General features: G+C 41.7%; 1 protein-coding gene across 8 annotated transcripts in view; it reads right to left on the reverse strand.

Annotated features, from left to right (window-relative positions):
* The window catches only part of COL7A1 (collagen type VII alpha 1 chain), a 172,616-nt gene that overhangs the window by 64,478 nt on the left and 85,909 nt on the right, over positions 1–22,229 (reverse strand). For all 8 annotated transcript variants that reach the window (XR_006102318.1, XR_006102320.1, XR_006102319.1 and 5 more), the window contains exons 47-70: positions 21,956–22,000; positions 21,171–21,206; positions 19,772–19,807; positions 19,215–19,247; positions 18,843–18,914; positions 18,161–18,220; positions 17,726–17,761; positions 16,069–16,149; positions 13,942–13,977; positions 13,794–13,838; positions 12,569–12,640; positions 12,447–12,482; positions 11,706–11,732; positions 11,570–11,611; positions 10,812–10,892; positions 10,222–10,257; positions 10,061–10,096; positions 8,802–8,882; positions 7,856–7,891; positions 3,501–3,572; positions 3,028–3,072; positions 2,780–2,815; positions 1,470–1,505; positions 577–681 (exon numbers count right to left, since the gene is read on the reverse strand). Coding sequence is in view for 4 of the 8 variants with exons in the window: in XM_042453283.1 (XP_042309217.1) it covers positions 577–681; positions 1,470–1,505; positions 2,780–2,815; positions 3,028–3,072; positions 3,501–3,572; positions 7,856–7,891; positions 8,802–8,882; positions 10,061–10,096; positions 10,222–10,257; positions 10,812–10,892; positions 11,570–11,611; positions 11,706–11,732; positions 12,447–12,482; positions 12,569–12,640; positions 13,794–13,838; positions 13,942–13,977; positions 16,069–16,149; positions 17,726–17,761; positions 18,161–18,220; positions 18,843–18,914; positions 19,215–19,247; positions 19,772–19,807; positions 21,171–21,206; positions 21,956–22,000 (1,221 nt within the window). In the remaining 4 variants the exon portion in view is untranslated. The remainder of the gene's footprint in view (positions 1–576; positions 682–1,469; positions 1,506–2,779; positions 2,816–3,027; positions 3,073–3,500; positions 3,573–7,855; positions 7,892–8,801; positions 8,883–10,060; positions 10,097–10,221; positions 10,258–10,811; positions 10,893–11,569; positions 11,612–11,705; positions 11,733–12,446; positions 12,483–12,568; positions 12,641–13,793; positions 13,839–13,941; positions 13,978–16,068; positions 16,150–17,725; positions 17,762–18,160; positions 18,221–18,842; positions 18,915–19,214; positions 19,248–19,771; positions 19,808–21,170; positions 21,207–21,955; positions 22,001–22,229) is intronic.

Genomic DNA, 22,229 nt, shown 5'->3' on the forward strand with positions numbered 1-22,229 from the left:
ACTATCAGAGACTTAGTAGGGCTGCACCCCTCCCTCACTTACTGCAAAACTAATATATTTTTGAACCGAAATACTCTCTGGGGGTGTATCTGGCATTTTAAACAACCCCAGGCCATTTTTAGGCCCAGGAGGGTTTTTTTAAAAGGAAGTAAGAAGATGTCGCTTCCTTTTTACTTCCCTTTCAAAAAGAAAACAAAACAAAAGCCTTTCCTGGACCTAGAGGGCATTTTGGCACATTTTGGGACTTAAAAACAAAACACCAAACATGGTCCTGGGGCTGCATGAGGACCACAGGCTGCACTTTGCCCATTCCTGTCTTAGTGGTACCTTGTCCACAATACTGAGGTTGCCTTCCTGTGGCACTAATTTGATACTATTTCCAGGTGATGGCCCAGATGGTGTTCACAACACACACACACACCACAAAGTACATGCTGGAAGCCTAAATTGTTTCCAACCCTGTCCTAGGGAATGAATTCTTCTACCAGTTCTGCTTCCTGTAATAGTTTGCCCATGTCTGCTGATAAAGCTAGCAAAGATAATGTCAGGTTTATCTGATGGGCAGAGGCTACCCACCTGGCCTGGTGGACCAACGAGTCCAGGGACACCAGGGACACCCGGAGGCCCTGAGGGCCCAGGAGGTCCAATAGTCCCTCGCTCTCCTTTAATACCTTCCCGTCCCTGCCAAAAAAGGAGAACAAACAGAATTACATGTAATACACAAGCAGCTGTTTCAGAACAGGTCTGTCTAGCCTACTACCAACTTTTCTGCCTGGTGGCTGCTTTGAAAAGATTGAGGCAGAAGTGTTTCCCATCTCAACTTCCTGAGATCCTCTGTAACTGGACATGTCATGGACTGAACATGGGGCCTTCTATACATGGAGTGCTAATACTGTACTTCTATACATGCAGTGTATACCATCTCTCTTTAGCAGTCTCTGGTCCTAAGACCTCAGAAACCCTGTAACACAAATTCAGTGCTTTATAACAGCCTTGGTCAACCTTGCTGGCTGGGAAGATGGCAGTTGTAATAAACACATGTGGAGGACACCAGATTGAAGACACTTGCTTTATAAGCTTTGTCACAAAACATGGTAGAACATATTGTGTTCTCCAGACCAGAGGCACTGTGCTATACACTGAACAGCCTTCTCTCCACTGTCATCATTCCTATGTCCATCTTTTCCAGCCTGTCATTTTCTCATATAAAGACATGAACAACTGCTGCTTAACTGTGGCATTAGATTCAAGCATTCTCTCCTGAGGAGAAGGCATAATGTTTTTAGGAATAATGTATTTACCCAGAATACAAACCACAACATGCATTTATCACTTGGGAAATTAACTATATTGCCTATATTTTTCCTCTCTTGGATATTGTTAGCTTAAACATAGGAGAGGTGAAGAAGATATTTCTGCAAGCTGAGTAACCTGACTGTAGCCATAACAGGTCAGGTAATGGTACTTACATCTCTGCCAGGTGCCCCTGGATCACCTTTGTCCCCCTGGCCAAAATAAGGAAAACAAATTGTATCACTGAAATAATAAATATGTAACCATACACTTGACATTTGATGCTTTGCTTGACAGTTCAGGACAACCTCACACATTTTTGCACCAGAATTAAAATGTCAACATGACTTTCCTAATATACTCCATTAACTGAGGGCCTGAGCAAACAGGCCAAAATAAAGCTGCTTCAGGTCACTTTGGAGGTATGCTGTTTAAATCATGCATGCATCCTAAGAGGCTGGAAGCTGTGCCAAAGCCATGCTCCAGTCCTAAGCACTGGAGGACAGCTTTTGGCCTCTTAAGACGCGTGTCTCATTTAAATAGCATATCTCCAAAGTGACCCGAAGCAGCTTTATTTTGGCCTGTCTGTTTCGGCTGTGAGTGTGGTAAGCACCAGGTAAATGGTGTATCCTGTAGGATCTGTGCCTTAAGGGCCAAACTGATTGTGATGTTCACTGGACTGGAACCTTATCTCCCGCTGGTGTCCCAACACCAGTGAACAAAAATTCTTGTACTAGTAATACAAAGGCATATTATCTAACAGTCTAATCAGATATGAAATGGGCAAGGCATCAACAATGGTCTGACCCACAGATGAGGTGTTAAGATAAAGAAAGGCCAAGTTTCTATATTTCTATATTTCCTCATGTAATTCTGGACTGCAGCAAGACTCAGTGACTCATAACACAGAGGAGACTATTTATCCTATATACTGACAATGAATTTAATTCTCTGAGTGGGAATTGTTATGTACCAGAACATCATCAAGAGGAAATATCAGCAAAGCTTGGCAGGACTCCAAGGTCTGCAAAATCATTTTTATAAAATTAGGTTTCTGGTGGTAGTAAGAGATCCAAAATAAACCAATGAATACTAATTGACTATTGAGAACAAACAGATGGGGGAAAAGGAGTGATCTAATGGAGTATCCTCAAAGGTGGCATAGTTGGCTGGCAATCTGAACAGAACATACTCAATGCAAAATGTTGTTGCAGGCCCCACTTGTTTTCTATCTGAGATCTTGTATCCCAACTTGGTTTTTAAAACAGCTGCCAGGATACAGGTGTACAGCAAGCAATATTTGAATCCTTTACTTTTATGCCATTTCCTTAATTTAAATTTTCTCTGCCACTAGCTACTGCCTTTGGGGCTAAAAGATGACAACTATCCATATTATGGGTTTTGATTAATCATTAATCTGGCCCTATCATCTGCTATACTGCAAGAAGGTTGCATAAAATACTCTAAGAATATGTGGGTCATTTACCTTCCTCCCATCTTCTCCAGGTGTTCCATCTTCACCCTGTTAAAAAAAAAGGTACATTCTTATGTGTATAGTATTCCAAGTTCTCCTTAGAAGCGTAGTTCTAATCCTCCCATGTGCTATGAGATTCAAGGAAAAAGTAACAGATTTTTATTTGCTCATATGACCCTCCCCAATACAATCCTTTGCCTGTGAGGCTCTAAGCCCCACTCCTCCAGCAGAGGATAGAGGGGGTGAAACCCATCACTCACATTCTTTCCATTCAGGCCAGGTTTGCCATCATCACCAGGCTTTCCCTGGAAAAGAAATGTAGGACATGAGCCACATAACCAACACTTTGAACCTTGCCTGGAAACTCATTGGCAGTCAGTGGAGTGATTTTAATATTGGTGTGATAGAATCACTCCTGGATGTCCAGGTAACCAATCTGGCTGCTGTGTTTTGAACTAATTGAAGTATCTGAACTTGGTACAGACGTAGCCCAACGTATAGTGCATTGCAAAAGTCCAGCCTGGAGATTACCAGCACATATACCACCATCTTTAGGTCCTCCAGCTCTTGGTAGGAGTGGAGCTGCCATATACATACATTGGGTATTCAGGGCAAGACACATAATAGGAACAGATTCACAATGAGAGCCTCTATGTGAAGAAGCATGACAATAGGTATTATCACCACACTGTGACATGGGAAGCTATCCCATGCCTTTAACCACGTGACTTACAGGCAGCCCTGGTGGTCCTGGGGGACCAGTTGCTCCAGGAGGACCCTGCTCACCACGTAGACCTGGGAGACCCTGTGAAAAACAAAAATGAGTGAGAAGCAGACCTTGGTTGCAATGTATGGGAAAAGTACAGTAGAAGAGATTGACACAATAGGTGCTTACTGTGAAAATTCATTCTTTTATGTAAAAGATGGACTGGGTTGTCTCCTGTCACTGCCCAGGCTAGGCAAGGACCATAGGACAGGAAGAGCAGAATTATATCCTTAGCCCCCAGCTCCTCCCTCTTGCTCTTGTCTGTATTCAAGCCAGAAGGACGTAGACAACAAAAAAGAGCATAGACTAGTTGACACAAGCTGAACTGATTAAAAGAAGTAACGCTAGCATGAGGGTAGGAGTGAATATTTCCTTCCACATACAGGAATACACTTTCACAATAAGTACCCAATGTGCCATTCTCTGTATGTGCTTAAGAAGACATCCTAGACTGGTATGTGCTCAGGTTGCCAAAGACACAGGTCAGGATGGTGACAATTTTGGGATGGGGGAACCTGTTTTAGCACCTGTGTCCCAAAAGAAGCCTCAGCAGAGGCTAACTTGTCCAATTTATAAGGTCTGATAAAGGGAGAAAGATTTGACCAGACTACCACCTAGCAGAGAACATTAGTCAAGAAGGCCACAGATTTAGCTGTAGATCTGGTAGAATGAGCAGTACCATGGGATGGCTTAGGAAGTCACAAGAACTCATATTCCATAAAGATAACAATGCTTTATCCATCAGGGTAAGGCAGTAGGTTTGACTTTTCTCCCAAGGGAGGGTGGAGAGAAAGGAAATGCATAAGGTCTCAGAGTCCTGGAAGGATTGGGTCTAGCAAATATAAATTCTTAGGTTCTGCTGGTGCCAAATGTTTGTAGAAGGACAGGAAGAATAAGGACAGAAAACATGTAAATAAAATAGACTGAGAGTAATTAAAAATAGAAAGAATTTTAGGAAGGAATCTTGGGTCAAGGTGACTGAGTCCTTCTCCAATAGGCCCTGGATGAATAGACAAAGCTCCCAGTTCCAACACTCATCTGCAGGAAGTGATTGCTACCAAGAACAAATTTTAAAGAGAAAGGAGTCTGACAGGTATGGAGTGGAGAGGTTAGAAAGGATATTAGGTAAGAGCTTGCAATGAATGGTAGAAATTAATGGCATAGAGGTAAGAGAGTCTCATTAAAGAAACCTCTTGATGTGTTGGTGAAAGAAAACAGGATTTTTAGATGAAGTACAAAGAGCACGAGAAAGAGCTGAAATTTGACATCTGAATGCGTTGTGCTTAAGATCCATGCCCATCCCTAACTGCAAGAGTCCTAGGAGATCTAGTACCTTGGATTTATTTTTATATATTTATTTTTCGTGATTAATCACTTTTCTGTAACACCAGCATGGAAATGGCTTCCAGGAGGGTTGCATATTTCAATAGTAGAAGAGCAATATGACGCTAGCATGATATGGTATCAACCACTCCAGTGTAATAGCCCAGATTTAAGTACAGTGGTACCCCGGGTTACGAAATTAATTTGTTCCGCAGCGCCCTTCGTAACCCGAAATCTTTCTTAACCCGAAAAAGCCATAGGCGCTAGCGCTGGAAGCCGCGATTTCGTGCGAAAAAGCGCCGAAAAGCACCAAAATTTTTTTTCGTAAGCCGAAAAAAAAACCGTAACCCGGAACAGTTTTTTCCTATGGGATCTTTTCGTATCCCGGAAATTTCGTAACGCGGTGCTTTCGTATCCCGGGGTACCACTGTACAAGCCATGCTCAGCTTCCAAGCAGCTATGTGCTACCAAGCCAGGTCTTAGTACAGTAGAAGATGGGGCCTTGAACAAGGAACTAAGGCAGAAGGAGAAACTACAGACTCTGGTGGGAAAATTATAGGATTTTGCAAAACTATGGTTTGTGGTACCATTGGAGAGCTATAAGTACCACTTCAGCCTTTTCTTGCCTGATTTTTCTGAGCAGTATGGAATTTAAATTGGAGGGAATGTGTAATGGTGAGCTGGCAGCAGGTGGCTCATAACACATCTTGTGCCAAGCTACAACCTAAGAAAACTAGATTGTCTGCGGTGACCCAGAGGACCTTCTCATCTGCTGCTTCTAGGCTCTGGAATGACCTGCCGGACAAGATCCGACATATTACCACCCTGGAAGCCTTTAAAAAGGCTATTAAGACGGATCTCTTCTGACAGGCCTTTCCACATTAGCCTTCCTAGACTAGCCTCCCCTTACTGATATCATCGGCCCCGTCCCATCCCCCCCCACTCCGATGAAGACATTTTTTGCCCAAATCTACCCACAATTTTTGTGAATTCGAATTTGGAACATTTTACTCTTTCTTGTTGTTTAATCTCTTTTAAATTTTTTGATTAATTTTTTTTATGCTTCGGGGGCGGGTGCAATATGGGATTGTTCTTTTTAACTGTAATTTTGAAGTGTACAATGTTTTATTCTTATACTGTTGTAATCCGCTTTGATTCCTCTGAGAAAAAGCGGAATATAAATAAATAATAATTATTATTATTATTACCAGGGAAATGATGAATCTGAAAATGAACCTGGGCAGCTTTGTGTTTCTTGATGATGTAAGGAATTTACATGGAGAGGGAAGTTACTTCTTGAGGATGCCTTTGAAACTTTGGATGGACTTCAGAGTACAACAGCTATGCAAGCAGTGTGAGTGTGAACAGCTCCCAAAGGAGGCAATATGGACCACATAGCTCCTCCTTACTGTGTGCACATGCCAGCCAAAAGAGTTGTGTCCTTGTGGAAAGGGCTTTAACAGATTTCCATGAATCTTTCTCTGTGGCAGCAAAAATGGATAGAAGGATCAGGGAGGAGAGGGAGAGGAAAGAAATAAAGAAGGTGAAAAAAAGTCTTTTCCTCCATATCATGAGTGAAGAAAAATGAAAGAATGAAAAGGAAAGGAAAATAGCTGAGTACAGAGAGGTGCGAAAGAGACTTAATGTGAGCAAAGGTAAGGGGAAAAACTGGGGAGGATGAGCTAGGGTCTAAGTACATAATATTACTCTTCATATCATATGACTCTTGCCTAGCCTGGAGTCTCCTTTGCCAGATACAGAGAAGAATAACCTTATTGTTATTGTTGTTGCTGCAGCTGTTTTATTTATTTATGTCTGGGGTTGCCATAATTGTCCACTAAAACCCAGGACAAAATGTAGGACAAAATCTAGACCAAACTGTAGGACAACTGCAGGACAAAACTCAGCCCAAAACGTAGGACATTTAAGGTCTTCCATTTTTCTTAAATGTCCTACATTTTGGGCTGAGTTTTGTCCTGCAGTTGTCCTACAGTTTGGTCTAGATTTTGTTCCACATTTGGTCCCAGGTTTTAGTGGACAATTATGGCAACCCTATAATGTCCCACCTTTTCCCCAATAATGGACTCCAAGTGGCCTTAGGTATTAGAACAAGCATAGATTAGAAACATACAAGAACATCAATCACACATGGACACATGCCATTTTAAAAACAATTAAACAATCTATAGAGTTAAAACAATTTAAAATTCATTACAGATGGTATTTAAAATAAAAAAACAGCACAGCATACTGTTAAAAGCCCTTCTCTTAGAAAATGCTTGGCAACAGAGATTGAGGGGCTTGACAGACTGTCCCGAAGGGGCAGTGGGACACTGCCTCTTTCCTAGTTGTATCAGGGCCATGGCAACCACACGCCACGGTCCCTATCCAGCCTTTCGAGGGCGCAAAAAGGAGCTGCAAAAAGCAGCTCCTTTCTGTGCCCTCGAAAGTATGCCATAACCACAGTGGTGTGTCTATATGGCGCTCCTTCAGAGCTGCACTGTATGGACACAGGGGTGGAGGAGCGTCATGATGGCGTGCGCCATGTGGAGTGGCGCGCAGTGCCATGGCACCCTGAGGGCAGAGTCAGGGTGTGCGTCATCTGGATGCAATGCCCTGATATCAGCATTTCAGGCTGGTTTGTACAGGGCCTAAGTAGTATCAGACATAACATTAGTGTAGAAGGAGAGTGTTGGGGACAAGTACTTTTCAGCATGGGCAAGACAGACTGATAACTGGACTTCTTGCAGACTTTCTGAAGAGATCAAAGAAGGAAGGAAGGAGATCAACACCATCCCATTCAGGATTTTCAGGATTCAGAAGGCCTTTGGACTAAAAAGCTTCAATCACTATCAGAAGCTGAATTTAAGAAGGCCCAGGGGAGAAGGTCAAATAATGAAAGTTAGGCCATATGTTGGTTCTAAGCAGAGTCCTACTTTTGAAATATTATTGGATGGGGGAGAGATTAGTATTTCAATTCAGAGGACTCCCATACTTACATCTCGACCAGGTTCACCCTGCTTTCCTGGGTCACCCTAAGAAGAGAGAAGAACATGTACACTTTAGCAGAAACCAGAGATTGCCAGACTCCAAAGGGTAAAACTGTTTCAAGTGCTCCAATCCCATGTTTAGACTTAAGTGTACAAATTGATGACTACAGAGTGAGATAAGATAACTTTTAGATAGCAGTTGTTGGGTTCCTGCTCTGAAAAATTCTCCACAGATACCAAAGGATGTTTTGGCACAAACCTAATGTCATTTCTTACCACAAAAATCAAATAAAGTGTAGAAAAGGCCTTTCATACATTAGCAGAACAGGAGGCACAGTTACAAGAATCTATATTCTCCTTGAATAAATGTTTTAACCTTCCTTGTTGTAGGCAACATGATTAAGTTTAATAAGGATCTAATAAAACCTAAGTTTGCTTTCAATAGGAATATGTTATTTTGCCTAATGAAGAATGCTGTGAAGATCCAAACGGTGATTTGTTTTTTTAATTTCTTAAAACAGGGGCCAAAACAGTGATCACACTCAAATGAACTCTCATACTTCATTATGAATGTTACTACACTAAGGCCCAAAACACAGCAGAAATAATCCAGTTTAACACCGCTTTAACTGCCTTGGCTCAATGCTAGGGAATTCTGAGTACTGTAGTTTTATGAGACATTTAGCTTTCTCTGCCAGAGAGCTCTGATGCCACAATAAACTACAATTCCCAGGATTCTCTAGCACTGAGCCAGGGCAGTTAAAGTGGTCCCAAACTGGATTATTTCTGCAATGTCTTTTGGGCCTAAGACCACAAAATGGGTGCCTGGCTCAACTGCTCTGTGTAATATCTTGGCAGTAACACTCCAAAGCAATTGATAGGACTGACAATACAGTGGTGGCATTGTGGCTCAAAGCTGTCATTATGGCTGTATACTGTTATCCTTCACACTTACCCTTTGGCCTGCAGGACCCGTTTGCCCAGGCTTTCCATCTAATCCATTCCGACCATCTAAACCTGGAGGACCTCGGTCACCCTAAAGGAGAATTAGAAAGAGAATAAGAGTGCACACAATGTTTTCAAACATTGGAAGATATCAAGCAAGAAGAATGGATAACACCTGAAAACAAAAACAACCCACTATTCTGCATCAAAATAATCCAAAATCTTGAGACAAGAACAACAATAAAAACTAAAAAGCTGAGCCCTTCAGGAGCATTTTGGAACTTGACATCAATAAAATTATGGTTCACTAATGGTAAAGAATCCAATGGTATGTTGCCATGCAGTCTATTTCAATGCTGACACAGGAGAAGGGCAAATGGTGCTGTTAAACAATCATTCCTATTCTTTAGATAATTGCTGTGAAGAAACATAAAAATGCAAATGCAAATATTGATATGTTCTATGTTAGAATCAGGACTAAAGTATGAAAGAGTTAACTGGAAAAGGAAAAATATGTAATTTACTCTTGGATGGGGCTGGAGGAGTGATACAGCATTTATGTGTATACAGTACTTGTGATTTGACAGTTAACTATTGACAATGGTCTATAAAGGTAGTTTTAGTTTTATACATGGGGATAAAGAATCCAGATGAGTCAAAATTGATTGTTAGGTTATTAAACATTCCAAAGGAGTTTACGGGTCCAAAATTTTAAACAAGGGGCCTGTTCACGGTACATAATTACAGCATTATATTCTGTTTTAACTGCTCTGGCAACATCCCATGGAATTCTGGGATCTGCAGTTTAGAATTCATAGCCATGCCTCATCAAAGGATTCCATAGGATGTTGCCATGACAATTAAAGTAGAATATAGTGCTATAATTTTGTAGTGTGAATGGCCCCATGGTGGTGTGATGATATGGATGCTGTCTACTAAGAACATTAGGACTTATGTCCTAATACTCAAGCTTCAGGGATTTGAATTTTGCAAAACATATACCAAAATAACATTCAGCTTGTAAAAATGAACATAGATAATGTTGATCTTGGGCAGCCATTTTTATCCAAAATAATTATGAATAATTTAGGATGCTTTCTTATTTCTTTTTTGTTAAGAAAAAAGAAAGGCAAGATTCCACCTGCTGGCAAATTTTGCACCAGATAATGCAGCTTGCATTTGCACAGGATTTTCATGGTTCTTTCCACTACATTGCCCCTTCTTTCACCACTATTTCTGGCACATAAGTTTAAGTGAAAGTTTCCTTACCTTCTCTCCTACTGGGCCTCGATCTCCGGGGTCACCCTGAAAAATGAAGTAAATTCCTTATTCATAAATGTTGAAGCAGATCTGGACACTAGGTTTTCTAAGAGTCACCAAAAAAGTGAGACATTTTGTTGCTTTCCAAAACAGACAGAAAAAAAACTTACACGAATTCCAGGGAGGCCTCTGGAACCTTCAAGTCCCTGCAAGAATGGACAAAAACAGATCACTGCAATAAGCTGTGAGAAGGGAGTGCTGCATCCTCTAATTCTTATACAGACAATCCTATGCTATTTTCAGGGCAACTTTTTTTCTGGCACTTAACTTTTTATGCCTCATACACTGACTTTCCTTCATGATGTTTCTTTCCACCTCTTTTAATTTACACCACAATGAAATCCCTCTTGTACATTCCCTCTTACATCTACTCACTGTTCACTAGAATGCCTCTGAAATCTGAAAGCATCCATCACTGCTATGCATCATCTATTTGAAAGAATAATGATGATAATGGTGAGGTGATAACCAATACTTTATTGGTTGCCTTTCTATTTAGAAGTTATCCTTGGTGATTTACAGGGAAATCATACTAAACCCATTCTAACCTCCAGCATTTGCCTGCTCTCTTCTCTTATCCAAAAACATATTCTTCCCCCAAATTCTAAACTCTTATTTGTCTGGTACTTCGCTTGATGTGTTCCTTCACTTTTGAATTCCTTAATGTACCTACTAAGATATGCTCCACTGAACCACTTACTCGTTCTCCTGTCAGCCCAGGTAAACCAGCCTCTCCTTTCACACCTTTCATCCCATCTTCTCCAGGGTCTCCTGGCTCCCCCTGAAATAGAATCCATTGTGCAGCATTACCATAGCATGCAGTGATGGCCACAAGCATGGGCAGGTTTAAAACAGGATTAAACAAATTAATGGAGGATAAGACTATCCGTAATTACTAGTCATGATGGCAATATATTACCACCAGTACTAGAGGCTGCTTGGGAACAGTGGGGGAAGAGTATTGTTGATCTCCTGCTTATGCTCTATAGCCATATAGAGTTGGTCACTCTAGAAAACAAGATGATGGACTAGATAAGCCTTTGGAGTGATCCAGTATAATTCGTCTTATGTTCTAACCCTTTCCTTCCTCAGTTTTGACCCTAAGGGAAATCCCTCCTCTGAAACTTCTATTTGCATTGGGAGGAACAGGTGTCAATGGACAATTTCTTCCCATTATAAGGAGGAACTTTCCTTAGGAAGACAGCACAAGAGGAAAAATTGCATTTATTCTCTATGATCACACATATTACGATCCTGATGAAGCTATTCACTTTTTTAAACACCCACCCTGTACATTACAAATAAAGGCATATTGGATGTACCATCTAGTTTGGACCTGAAATGCCATCACTTTGCAGAACATGCTAATGTGCCTTTCCACTCTGACAAGGGCACTGGCAGTCCAGAGACTGCAGCATTCCAGTACTAGAGGATGCTGGGATCTCAATGTAGAATTACCTTCTCGCCTTTCTGCGCTCCTCCTGCACCTCCTGCACCAATCTGAAGAGCAGAAAAGGGGAGCAACATGTCAGACTCTTGCCATCACAAAGTCAAAACAAAATATAGGTGCCAAAAAGAATAACATGTAACTTACTGTTTGGCCTGGAGGTCCTGGTGGCCCCTGCAGGGGAGAAAGAAGTGAGAATAATAAAAATTAAAACACTAGACGGTGACTTAATAGCACCTGGGATATAGCTCAAGCAAGAGCACAGAATTGTAATGCATGTTTGTTGGTAAGGGGAGTTCCTGATGCACACTGTAGAAATGTACACTTTCAAACACATCCATCAGCACTGTGTGGGCTCTGAATTTCCTTCTGAGTATTTTGAAGAAGAGGAAACCTAGGTGCATCAAGTATTTAGAGCTGTCCAGCTAGATTAGTCTTTTCTCTTTGATATATAGAATCTACAGCCCACTTTTCTTCAATGGAAGAATTTAAAATTCTCAAGCAATATTTCACCTAGGCAACACAGAGAACCTGTAGCTCTCCAGAAGTTGTTGGACTCTATTTCTTATCTGCTCCAGCCAACATTCCCAGTGATCAGGGATGATGGGAGTTGTGATTAAAGAACATTCTGACCCCTCCCCCCCAAACACATATTGTTGGGCCACACAGTTCACATCATCCTGAAGCAGATTTGGGTTTGCTCAGTGACTAGATTAATTCAATCAAACCCAGAGCTGCTTAGCTTCAGCCAGGTTGCTGCACCATTGCCTTTTCATGGAGTCTGGATGTCAACTCCAGAAGCAACATAAAAAAATATTAAACACCACTTTACCATCTATAGCAGTATAATGTGCATAACTGGGGCAATAAAATGGAATAGCTACTTACAGGATCTCCTCGGTCTCCCTTTGACCCAGGACTGCCCTGTAAAGGGAAAAAGCAATATGGTAAAAGGCAGGGCTAGGTAGCCAGGCTCTGCAGAAAAGTTAAGGAACAGAATGTATTCTTACGTTTCTCCCATCTTCACCTGGGTCCCCCTGGTCCCCCTTCTCACCAGGGAGCCCTCGGTTCCCTGGTAGACCCTGTGATATTAAAGACAAAACAGAAAATAAACATGCAATCAGGTCACTAATTCCACACAAAAAAGCTAAGGGAAAAGTCTCATGGAAATGGCCAAGGAAATACTGGATGCAGTCAGTACAAAGAGGAAATGTGTGTTTATGTGCCTTCAAGTTGCCTGTTGATTTATGGTAACCCCATAAATTTCATAGGGTTTTCTTAGGTAAGGAATACTCAGAGGTAACTTTGCCAGTTCCTTCTTCTGAAATATAACCTAAAGCACATGGTATTAATTGGCAGTCTCCCATCCAAGTACTAACCACAGCTGACCCTGCTTAGGAGATAGTGGGGCAACAGTTATTCAAGGGGGCCAAAAGACTTGGAGGCCCTGATCCCATCCCACCCCCTCCTCTTCCCAAACATTTTTATGTGTAGAATTTACCCTGTGTTGAGTTAAATATTTAATTTATTTAAATAAATTTGTTCTATTTTGAATAATTTCCTTATAAAATGATAAAATATGAATAGACATGAATATGCAAATAAAAACATGCACACTAAACAAACAAAATATTTTTAATCATGTACTATGTCGAGTGGTGGGGCATGACATCTGCATATAGATGTAAAGGGGGTCACAAGGCTAAAAAGTTTGAGAAACATTGCTTTAGGGTATTTAGGCCCTAATTAAAAGGCTCTTAAAGACCAGAAAAATGCAGAATGTAATGCTGATAGCGTTGGGTCTCCTGTTTCTCACACTTTGCTGTGAATGATCTGTTGTTGAAATTTACCAATATCCTAACAGTTGGTCAGTCAAACTGAATTCATAAGATTTGCCCAAGGACACATATGATCTGTAGATTAAAATCCTTCAAGTGACAGGCTCCACTCATGATAAGCAAATCTAATCAGCACTACAGCTGTAAATAACCATTCAGGTTGGGACCAGACAAGAGGTGGGAGGACATAAACACTCTACAAAAGCTGCTCTGCAGCTCCAAAGCCCTCACTCAGACCACATAGAGTTTTGCATGAGTATATGACAACAGCCAGCACTATAAAACATGTTATCCAAAATACCCTACCTCTACTCTTATGCCCCATAATTATGTCCAGTCATTCCACTCATTGCACTCTATGCAAATGCAACTTGGGTGGTGCTTCCACTGTACTTACCCGTAGTCCTCTGTCTCCTGGTTTACCAGCTGGACCTGGCTCACCCTTGAAGAAGTAAAAGAAAGAGAACAATGAGAGAATGGTATGTTAAAAAGAAAAATCAAGCATGTCAGAGTGTGTACAAGTGAATGGAGAGATTGTTACTTACTGAGGTTCCTTCCTCTCCCTTGTCACCTCTTTCACCCTAGAAGAAAAAAAATCACAGCTGAGAAATGACTTCTATAATTTCCATTATCACTTCAACAAAACACTTTTAATAGGTCCCATGTTTCAATTCACAGAACCAAAATTAAGACCTGTTAGATACTGTGATGTCCTTACTCTGTGCAAGTTAAGGCATGGCAACAAATCATTATTTCAAAGACAGCCTACATGCTACAAACACATCCTTGCCAGAGGGAAGGCACTGTGGGGAAGCTATTATGATTTTTCAATGCTGATGATGACGACGACAAAGATGAGATATCAATTGCATTTCACACCCTGCCTTTTAGGTTCAAAAGTCTAAAAACACTGTTTTGTCTCATTGTGACTTAAAGAGATTTAATTCTCTGTGTAAAAGACAGGACAGAAAAATGTTGTTGCTAAACATCTGCAACTTCATGCAATAAAAGAAAGAAGAAAAGCAAAAGCAAAGGGAGACATGAACAAAACCAGAAGTATGAACACAACTGTTCAATGTCTGACACGCAGGGATAAGGAAAAATACTACAATGACCAATGCAGAGAAAGACAACTATAAAAAGGGAAGAACGAGAGACCTCTACCAAAAAAGTCTGAGAAATTAAAGCCAAGTTCAAACCAAAGACAGGGATGCTCTATGGAGAAAAAAAGAATGTAACATAGGAATAATAATAAGAAAAAGACGCTGTAGGCAATACACAGAAAGGTTATACAAAAGAGATGAGGGAATGAATGACATTTGGAATGAGCCATAAGATACTGAAGAGCAAAGATATTCAACTGAGCACTAAAATCAGAATAGTTCAGGCCATTGTTATTGCCCATCACCATGTGTGGATGCGAGAGCAGGACCGTGAAGGAAGCAGAGAGAAAGAAAATCAACTCATTTGAAATGTGGTGTTGGAGAAGAGTAGTTAGGAAGCATGAACAGTTGAAAAGACAAACAAATGGGTTCTTGAACAGATCAGATCAGAGCTCTCCTTGGAAGCTAAGATGATCACGTTGAGACTATCATACTTTGGCCACATGAGAAGGCATGGATCACTAGAAAAAACAATAATGCTAGGAAAGGTAAAGGGTAGAAGAAAGAGAGGAAGACCACAGACCAGATGGATACTCAATCAGGAGGATTAGGGGCAAGGGCTTGCAGGACCTGGACAAGAAAGTGGAGGATAGGGATTCCTGGAGATGTTTCATCCACAGGTTCGCCATGAGTTGGTATTGACTTGAGGGCAGGTAACAACAACAACAAACATCTGGGAAACCTGTCAAATATCAGACTTGAGCACATAAGGCAAAACTTTCAATCTTCTACAAAGAGAAAGAAGTAGGGCAAGCATATGTATTTCAGGACGCTACCTAGCTCAAATCCTTGCTTAATGAAATCCCTACAATATGGAATGCAGTTACACTATCACTGGCCAGCTCTATGCTTGTGAAAAACAATGTGTCTCTGAAAGAGAAAAACTGAACTAAAGATGAAAGGTATGCACTTGTGTGGATAACCTCTTTGAACCAGTTCTGTCTTCTAGAAAGAAGCCTCTGTTTCATGGTGGACAGGGAGAATACCTAGTTTTGGATGATTAGATGATGGCAAGCATGGAGATCCTGAATTCCAAAAATATGAGCTCAGGTTGCCCTGACACTTTCTTGCAAGGTGTCAGCATTGTTATAATGTACAGGTGTGACCTTTCATATGTGTAACCTTTCAGATGTCAGTGGACTTCAACTTCCATCAAGCTCAGCCAGCAAAGCAAATGGTAAGAGAAGATGCAATCCATCATCGAATCCTTATTCCTACATTTACTGACAAACATTCTACTAGTAACAGGATTGTACTTATGGTAACACCTTAAAATGCTAGAATACTGTCCAGAATGCTGGTCTTCAATTAAGGGGCCAAAACCCACTAGGTTACAACCTGATGTAAAATGGATAGTACCAGCACCAGTTCCACTATGTAGATATTCAGGCAGAATTTTTTTTCCTTAAATTTCTTTGAATGAATGTTTAGTTTAAGATAGATGTTTGGTCTGCAAAAAGCCAATGGCTGAGCTAGGATTATGAGAACAGCCTAGCCCTTTTCACTCACCTCTTTTCCTCGTGGGCCAGTCTGTCCAGCAGGCCCTGGTCTTCCTGGCTCTCCCCTCTCCCCGGGTTCTCCTGGGTCACCCTAAGTAAGAGAAATATATTCCAAGAGAATGCCAATATTATTAGTTCAAATAAAGCAGGGTCCTAGAGCAGATCAAAACTACAGACCATTATCCACTTGTCTCTCATGTTACCCTCTGCTAGCCAATCCTACTCAAGCTAGAGAACATGGTCAGAGAGGTTGTGTGATGTAGGTCCTATTCCCACTAAGATTTAAATTGGATCATATGGAATTATGATCCGATTTAAACCACTTTAATTCCCATTGGCAAATCGATTTGGAATTGATTCGCCAAGGGGGGTTAGGGTTTCCTCCATTAAACCCGCGTTAACAAGATGTTGGGTTTTGCCACTCCTTTTTTCAGCCCAATGGAAATGAAGGGCGGAATCGAATCCACTGTCAGAGAAAGGGCGATAACAGGGGCAGCTGCAATGGCCCCTGCCATCTCCCTGTCACCGGCCTTCCCTCCTCCTCCCTCAGTCTCCCTCTCCACTGCCACCCTTGGATTGCGTGATCCAAGGGGGGCAGGGGCCCCAGAGGGGGCCAATGGGTTTCTCCTCCCCTCCTTCCCTCTCTCCCTTCACTGGCCTACCTGGCTGGGTGCTGGTGGTCCGGCAGCAGCAGTGGTGGCTGGTGTCTCCTCCGGTCCTCCTCCTCCTCCAGGCCAGTCCTACCTGTCTGCCTGCCTGTCTCTCTCTTTCCGCCCAGGCCTCCTTCTAAGGAGGCCTACTGGGGCAGAGAACTCCCAGAGAAGGAGGCTGGGCAGCGAGAAAGGTCCAGCCTAGAGGAGGACTGGAGGAGAGGGCCAGCCCCAAGCCCTGAGAGCTGCCGCTGCCACCAGGATCAGGACCTATCCACCAGCAGCACTCAGGTAGGCAGGCTGGCCGGCAGAGGGAGGGAGGGAGGGAGGAGGAAAGAAAGGAAGGAAGGAAGGAAGGAAGGAAGGAAGAAAGAAAGAGGGAAGATTTTTTCCCCTTTCTTTCCTCCTCCTCCATCCATTTTTCCTCTTTTCTCCCCTTAATGAGAACGACAAAAGGGAGTAAAAGGGGAGTAAATGGACCCGGAGAGAATTCACTTTCAAAATAATCCAGTTTCAAACTGGATTATTTTGTAAGTGGGAATGGGCCCGTAGTGCATTACAGAAGATAAAAGCTTATTTTGAATGTGGAGATTTGGGATCATGTTCAGGCTCAACTATGAACCTTACTGGCTGATCTTTGATCATTATTATCTTTCAACTACCTTACCTCATACAGCTATTTTGAAGTTAAAATGGGAGAGGAAAACCCAATTGCCTGGATTGCATACACATATCATCATTGTATCCTAGGAGTCTGAACCTTTTGCGCTTGATATGATGCCTTGCCTCATATCTGGATTGAATGTGAATCACATATTTGATAGTCCTACAAACCTGTGCAGACTGGAACTAAGTGAGTTTTCTACAGCATGCTTAATGTCACACCCGTACGATATCCCATCCTTGCAATATTATCCAAAAGGTATCACTTAATATCACACCCAGGCAAACCACACTGACTAAACCAAGACCCCAACAACATCCTTAAGTTCCTTTCATTCTATATTCAGCCCTTACCTTTGAGCCAGTTTTACCAGTTAGTCCAACGATGCCCTGGTTGTTGGGAAACAAGAGACAGGAAATCAACATCCTTAGAGAGGTGAAGTAGCAGAAGTAGCATTAAAAAAGCAGAGGATCCTTACTATCCATGGTTTGGAATGACACACAGCCATAAATATCAGCATTTAGGGCAGTTGCTAAGATTTGTTTCATATCTGGCATGTATGCAAAGGTCAAAAAGCTTTGAAGCTGCCCTTAATGTCTCTGCTGGAGTTGGGGGCCAGACCACTGCATTCATGCCAGTTCACTGGGTTAAAGCACTGCTCGGAAAGGCTAGTAGCTTACTACTAGAGAGCAGAGCCAATCCCTCTACCTCACGGAAAAGAGGGAGATTAACATAGTCTTTTGGGTACACAGCTGGTTGCAGAGTTAGAAAAGGAGAAAAGAACTCACCCTGTCCCCTTGTTCTCCTTTTGGACCAGGTGGGCCAGGGGCACTGAATCCTGGAGGTCCCTAAGAACAACAACAAAGCCATGCTAATATAACAAGGTTTCCAGTGATGTGATGCAGCCCACCATACATATGCCCTTCAATCATCTTTGTTTTAAGATCAAATTCTCTTTCACCAACATTTGGTAAAGTTTATTCTTTCCATGGGAAGAGGAGGAATTCAGCCATCCAGAACATGAAATTGTTTAATCAAATGTACAAAAAAATGATGCCTCAACATTTACTAAGCTCTTGCCCAATTAGAAAGAACAAGCCAGTGTTAGATAATCATCTTAAATAGAAAAGATTTGAACAGAGTCTGTTAAAGATCTTGCAAAATATATCCAGGACCAACACCCATTATGTTCTATCCTGCATCTTGTCACCAAAGCACAAAGCAAATTCTATCACCCTCTCCTGGCTTGGTCCTGACATTTGTTCTCTTGTCAAGTAGGTAGATAAAATTTTAGGCCTGTGTCCCCCCCCCCCCCCCCCCCCCCCCCCACCCACACAGTTTCTCTCAAAACCTGCACTGGTTAGCATCTCAGTTTATGCTAAAATCCAGAAAGAAACAAATTTTGCAGGCTGCATCTTTACAATCCATGCTGAGACATTTGTTCATAATCTTGATCCCCCAAACACTCACACGTTCTCCTTTGTTTCCAGTGTCCCCTCTTGGACCAGGCAGCCCCTCTGGTCCTGCAGAGCCTGTCTCCCCCTGAAAAGGAGAACAAGCCCACAGCTTCAGTACTCCAACACTCTTGTTACCTATTAATACTATTTGTGCTTCTAAAGGGCCTGGATGGCCCTTGCGGTCTCTTCCCATTCTATGATTCTATGAGGGCTACCAAAATAAAGAAATGAATTTACTAGAAAAAGGAGAACCAGAATAGTCTTGGGATAATTCATTCAAAGGATTTTTCTCATGAAAATATACATTAAATGGGGCTGTTCTTATGCTACACTGCCTGTTCTATCAAATATCTATTCAGGGGCACATTTGTTGCTATATAATTACCTTATCTCCTTTGATTCCTGAAAGACTGCTACCCTAGAAGAGACAAATATGAAAGAAGCTGCTGAGAATTTTTCTGTGCATACTCTGACAATATCACCTTGTGAAAGAAAACTCTGTGTCCATTATTACAGGCTGTGTGGAAATAGCTAAGAGATATTGGGATCTCTCCAATTAGGATGGAGAGATTAACTTCTCCATCTATTCCCCAGCTGGACCAGATGGTGAAGGGGTGATGGTGGTATTGATGATACAACAAACTTTGGGCAGCTCTCCTGCCTGGATGAGGAAGAGATGCTAAATGAAATACAAGTGGATTTACAGTATGTGGAATATTCATGAGGAGCTGATATATGGATGAAAATTCCTTAGGGAAGGAATAAGAGATATATCTTCACTTTTATTGCAAGTGCAATAATGAAACAGTCCAGGTAACCAAAGGGGAAGAGAGCAAGAGAGCTAGGATGCATCTGAAAGAGTTTTCTAGAAGCAGTTCTTCCTGTGAAAATATACAGTGAAAATTAATGTGTACAATGGTTGCTCAGCAAAGGAATACTTACTGGTTTCCCAGGCACACCAGGCTCTCCTTGCTCTCCCTGTAGAAAGAAGCAACACAGGAAGATGGCTCAGACACTCTGTGAAAACCACAGAAGGCGATAACCATGGACTTCATGAGGTCATCTGCCATCAGACTACACAATAATTTTAGATTCCTTGTCTTACTAGTGGGGATCAGGACCCTAGCTTAAAGACAGAAGCTAAATATACTAAACAAATTCACCAGGGAGGTCCAGCTCCATCAGGGCTAACCTGGAAGAAGGAAGAGCCCTCCCTCCAATCTATCTGCCTTGGTCCAGGCCTCAGAGGGAGAGAAGAACCACTGGACCTCATCCTCTTTCCCTCCACCATTCCCTTCTCCTTTTGTTTTGTGTCTTTTAGATTGTAAGCCTGAGGGCAGGGAACTGTCTGATTAAAAATAGTAATTGTAAGCTGCCCTGGGAGCCATTAGGGCTGAAGGGTGGGATATAAATACCTAAATAAATAAATAAATAAATATCAGCCTTAATGAAGCTATTAGTTGAAGCTATAGTTTAAATCATGGTCTCAGAAGCTGTCATTGTGATATGGACACAGTTCAGTTCTGGATTTCAATCAGCTCTAAAAAGAGGAAACAGCTACTGCTTTGGGCTGACTAACTAGCCATTCTGAATTCTGTAGACCAGAGATGCACAATCTGTGGCTCCTCAAGCACAATTCAAACCAGATCACAAATTATATAGGCTATCTGAAGACAGCAATGAATGCCCAGCATGCTACTCCCCTTCACAAGGCTGAGTACTAAACAAAAGACAAAAGGAGCTCCAGTATGGTGGCCATGCTAGTGAAACAGGATGCATTTCAACTGCAGAATTTTTTCAGGGTTCCCTTCATATCTAGCCATGGGTAAAGTACATAGTCCTGTGACCAACTGTCCCACAGAATGAAGTATAATAACTGTCTAAAATTTCTCAAGGTTATATTGTGAGCACCTTTAGTCTTATATTGAGAAAAAATGGGAGATAATCTAAATAAATGAAATTGGACACCAATCTCCACAACCTCCTCCCTAATATGCTCTCCAACCTAGCAATCGAGATTCAGAAAGCAAGATTTGCCTAACCTAGAGACATTCTGTGAAACAGTGGCATTTTCAATACATGCCAATGTACCTTGGACTTGAGAATTTTCATGATGGTCTGCAGTCAGTTCATATGACTGCCTAGCAATAAGAGCTGGGCATAAGTTATAATGCTGTTGGAATTAGAAGCTGTGTAGACACACAGTTGTCAAACTATGTTGTTCACACTTAAAGAGGGATGGTTCATCCCATTCCCAGTCTCCTTCAGCATCATGACTCAGGCCATGCAGATACATCTTGAGCCTGAAAGTTGTATATGTTATATATCAAAGAGTTCTTACCCTTTCCCCTCGAGGCCCAGGAGGTCCTGACAAGCCCTGCTCCAAAGATCAAAGAGAGACACAAAATTTGTTGTTGATGTATGTCTTTAAGTTGTTTCCAACTTACGATGACCCTAAGGTGAACTTATCATGGTGTTTTCTTGGCAAGATTCTTCAGAGGAGGTTTGCCATTGCCATTGGCATCCTCTGAGGCTGAAAGTGTGTGGCCTGCCCAAGGCCACCTAGTGGGTTTCTGTAGCCAAGCCAGGACGCAAACCCTGGCCTCCCAGTGTCCTAACCCAATGCTCAAACTGCTACACCTCACTGGCTCTCAATAATCAATTAGATACATCACACAGAATAAAGAATATAACTGGAATCCCAGGGGGGGAGGTAGGGTTCACAGTAAAAACTATTTATTAAGTCCTCTCCCACCCTCCACACATTCATTTTAAATTCTGTTCTCATCATTTTGTAACTTTTCAGTGACAACCTTGGCTTCCACACTCAAGTCCCCACCAAAGACACAGTTATTTCCCACTTTTAGTGTGGCATATAAATATCAAACTTAACTACAAATACAGCAATTCTGATATGTTCAAACAGTATATTTCCTTCTTCTCTAAATGTCATCTATTATTTGGCTCACAAAACAACTTCTGGGCTATTCGAATTAAAATCAGAAGTAATTGTGTTTTTCCCCACATGCTGCAAACATAGGTCTTCAAAACTGGAGCTGTAGTTTGTTCCTATTTAGATTTTCAGGGATTACCAGGTATTTGGCCTAAGTGAAATACCACACTCACATCTCTGCCTGCTGGACCAGGGCGGCCAGCAGGTCCTTGTTCTCCCTGAAACAACAAGAAGAAATTATGAGTTTAGCAGGATGAGGAAGAATGTGTCTTTCAGATTCACTGTTAAGAACTAAGAATAAAATGGCATCCCAGACAACTCCTTTCTACCTGTTCACTTCTCCAGGAAGCTGCACATAGTTTTCTTTTGATTTTAGTATTAAAATTAGCATGTCAAATAGATTGGTTTACTTTAAATTACTCTTATGTTCTCAGAAATGAAAATAAG

This window comes from Sceloporus undulatus, chromosome 2 (genome assembly GCF_019175285.1).
Source record: "Sceloporus undulatus isolate JIND9_A2432 ecotype Alabama chromosome 2, SceUnd_v1.1, whole genome shotgun sequence".
NCBI lineage: Eukaryota > Metazoa > Chordata > Lepidosauria > Squamata > Phrynosomatidae > Sceloporus > Sceloporus undulatus.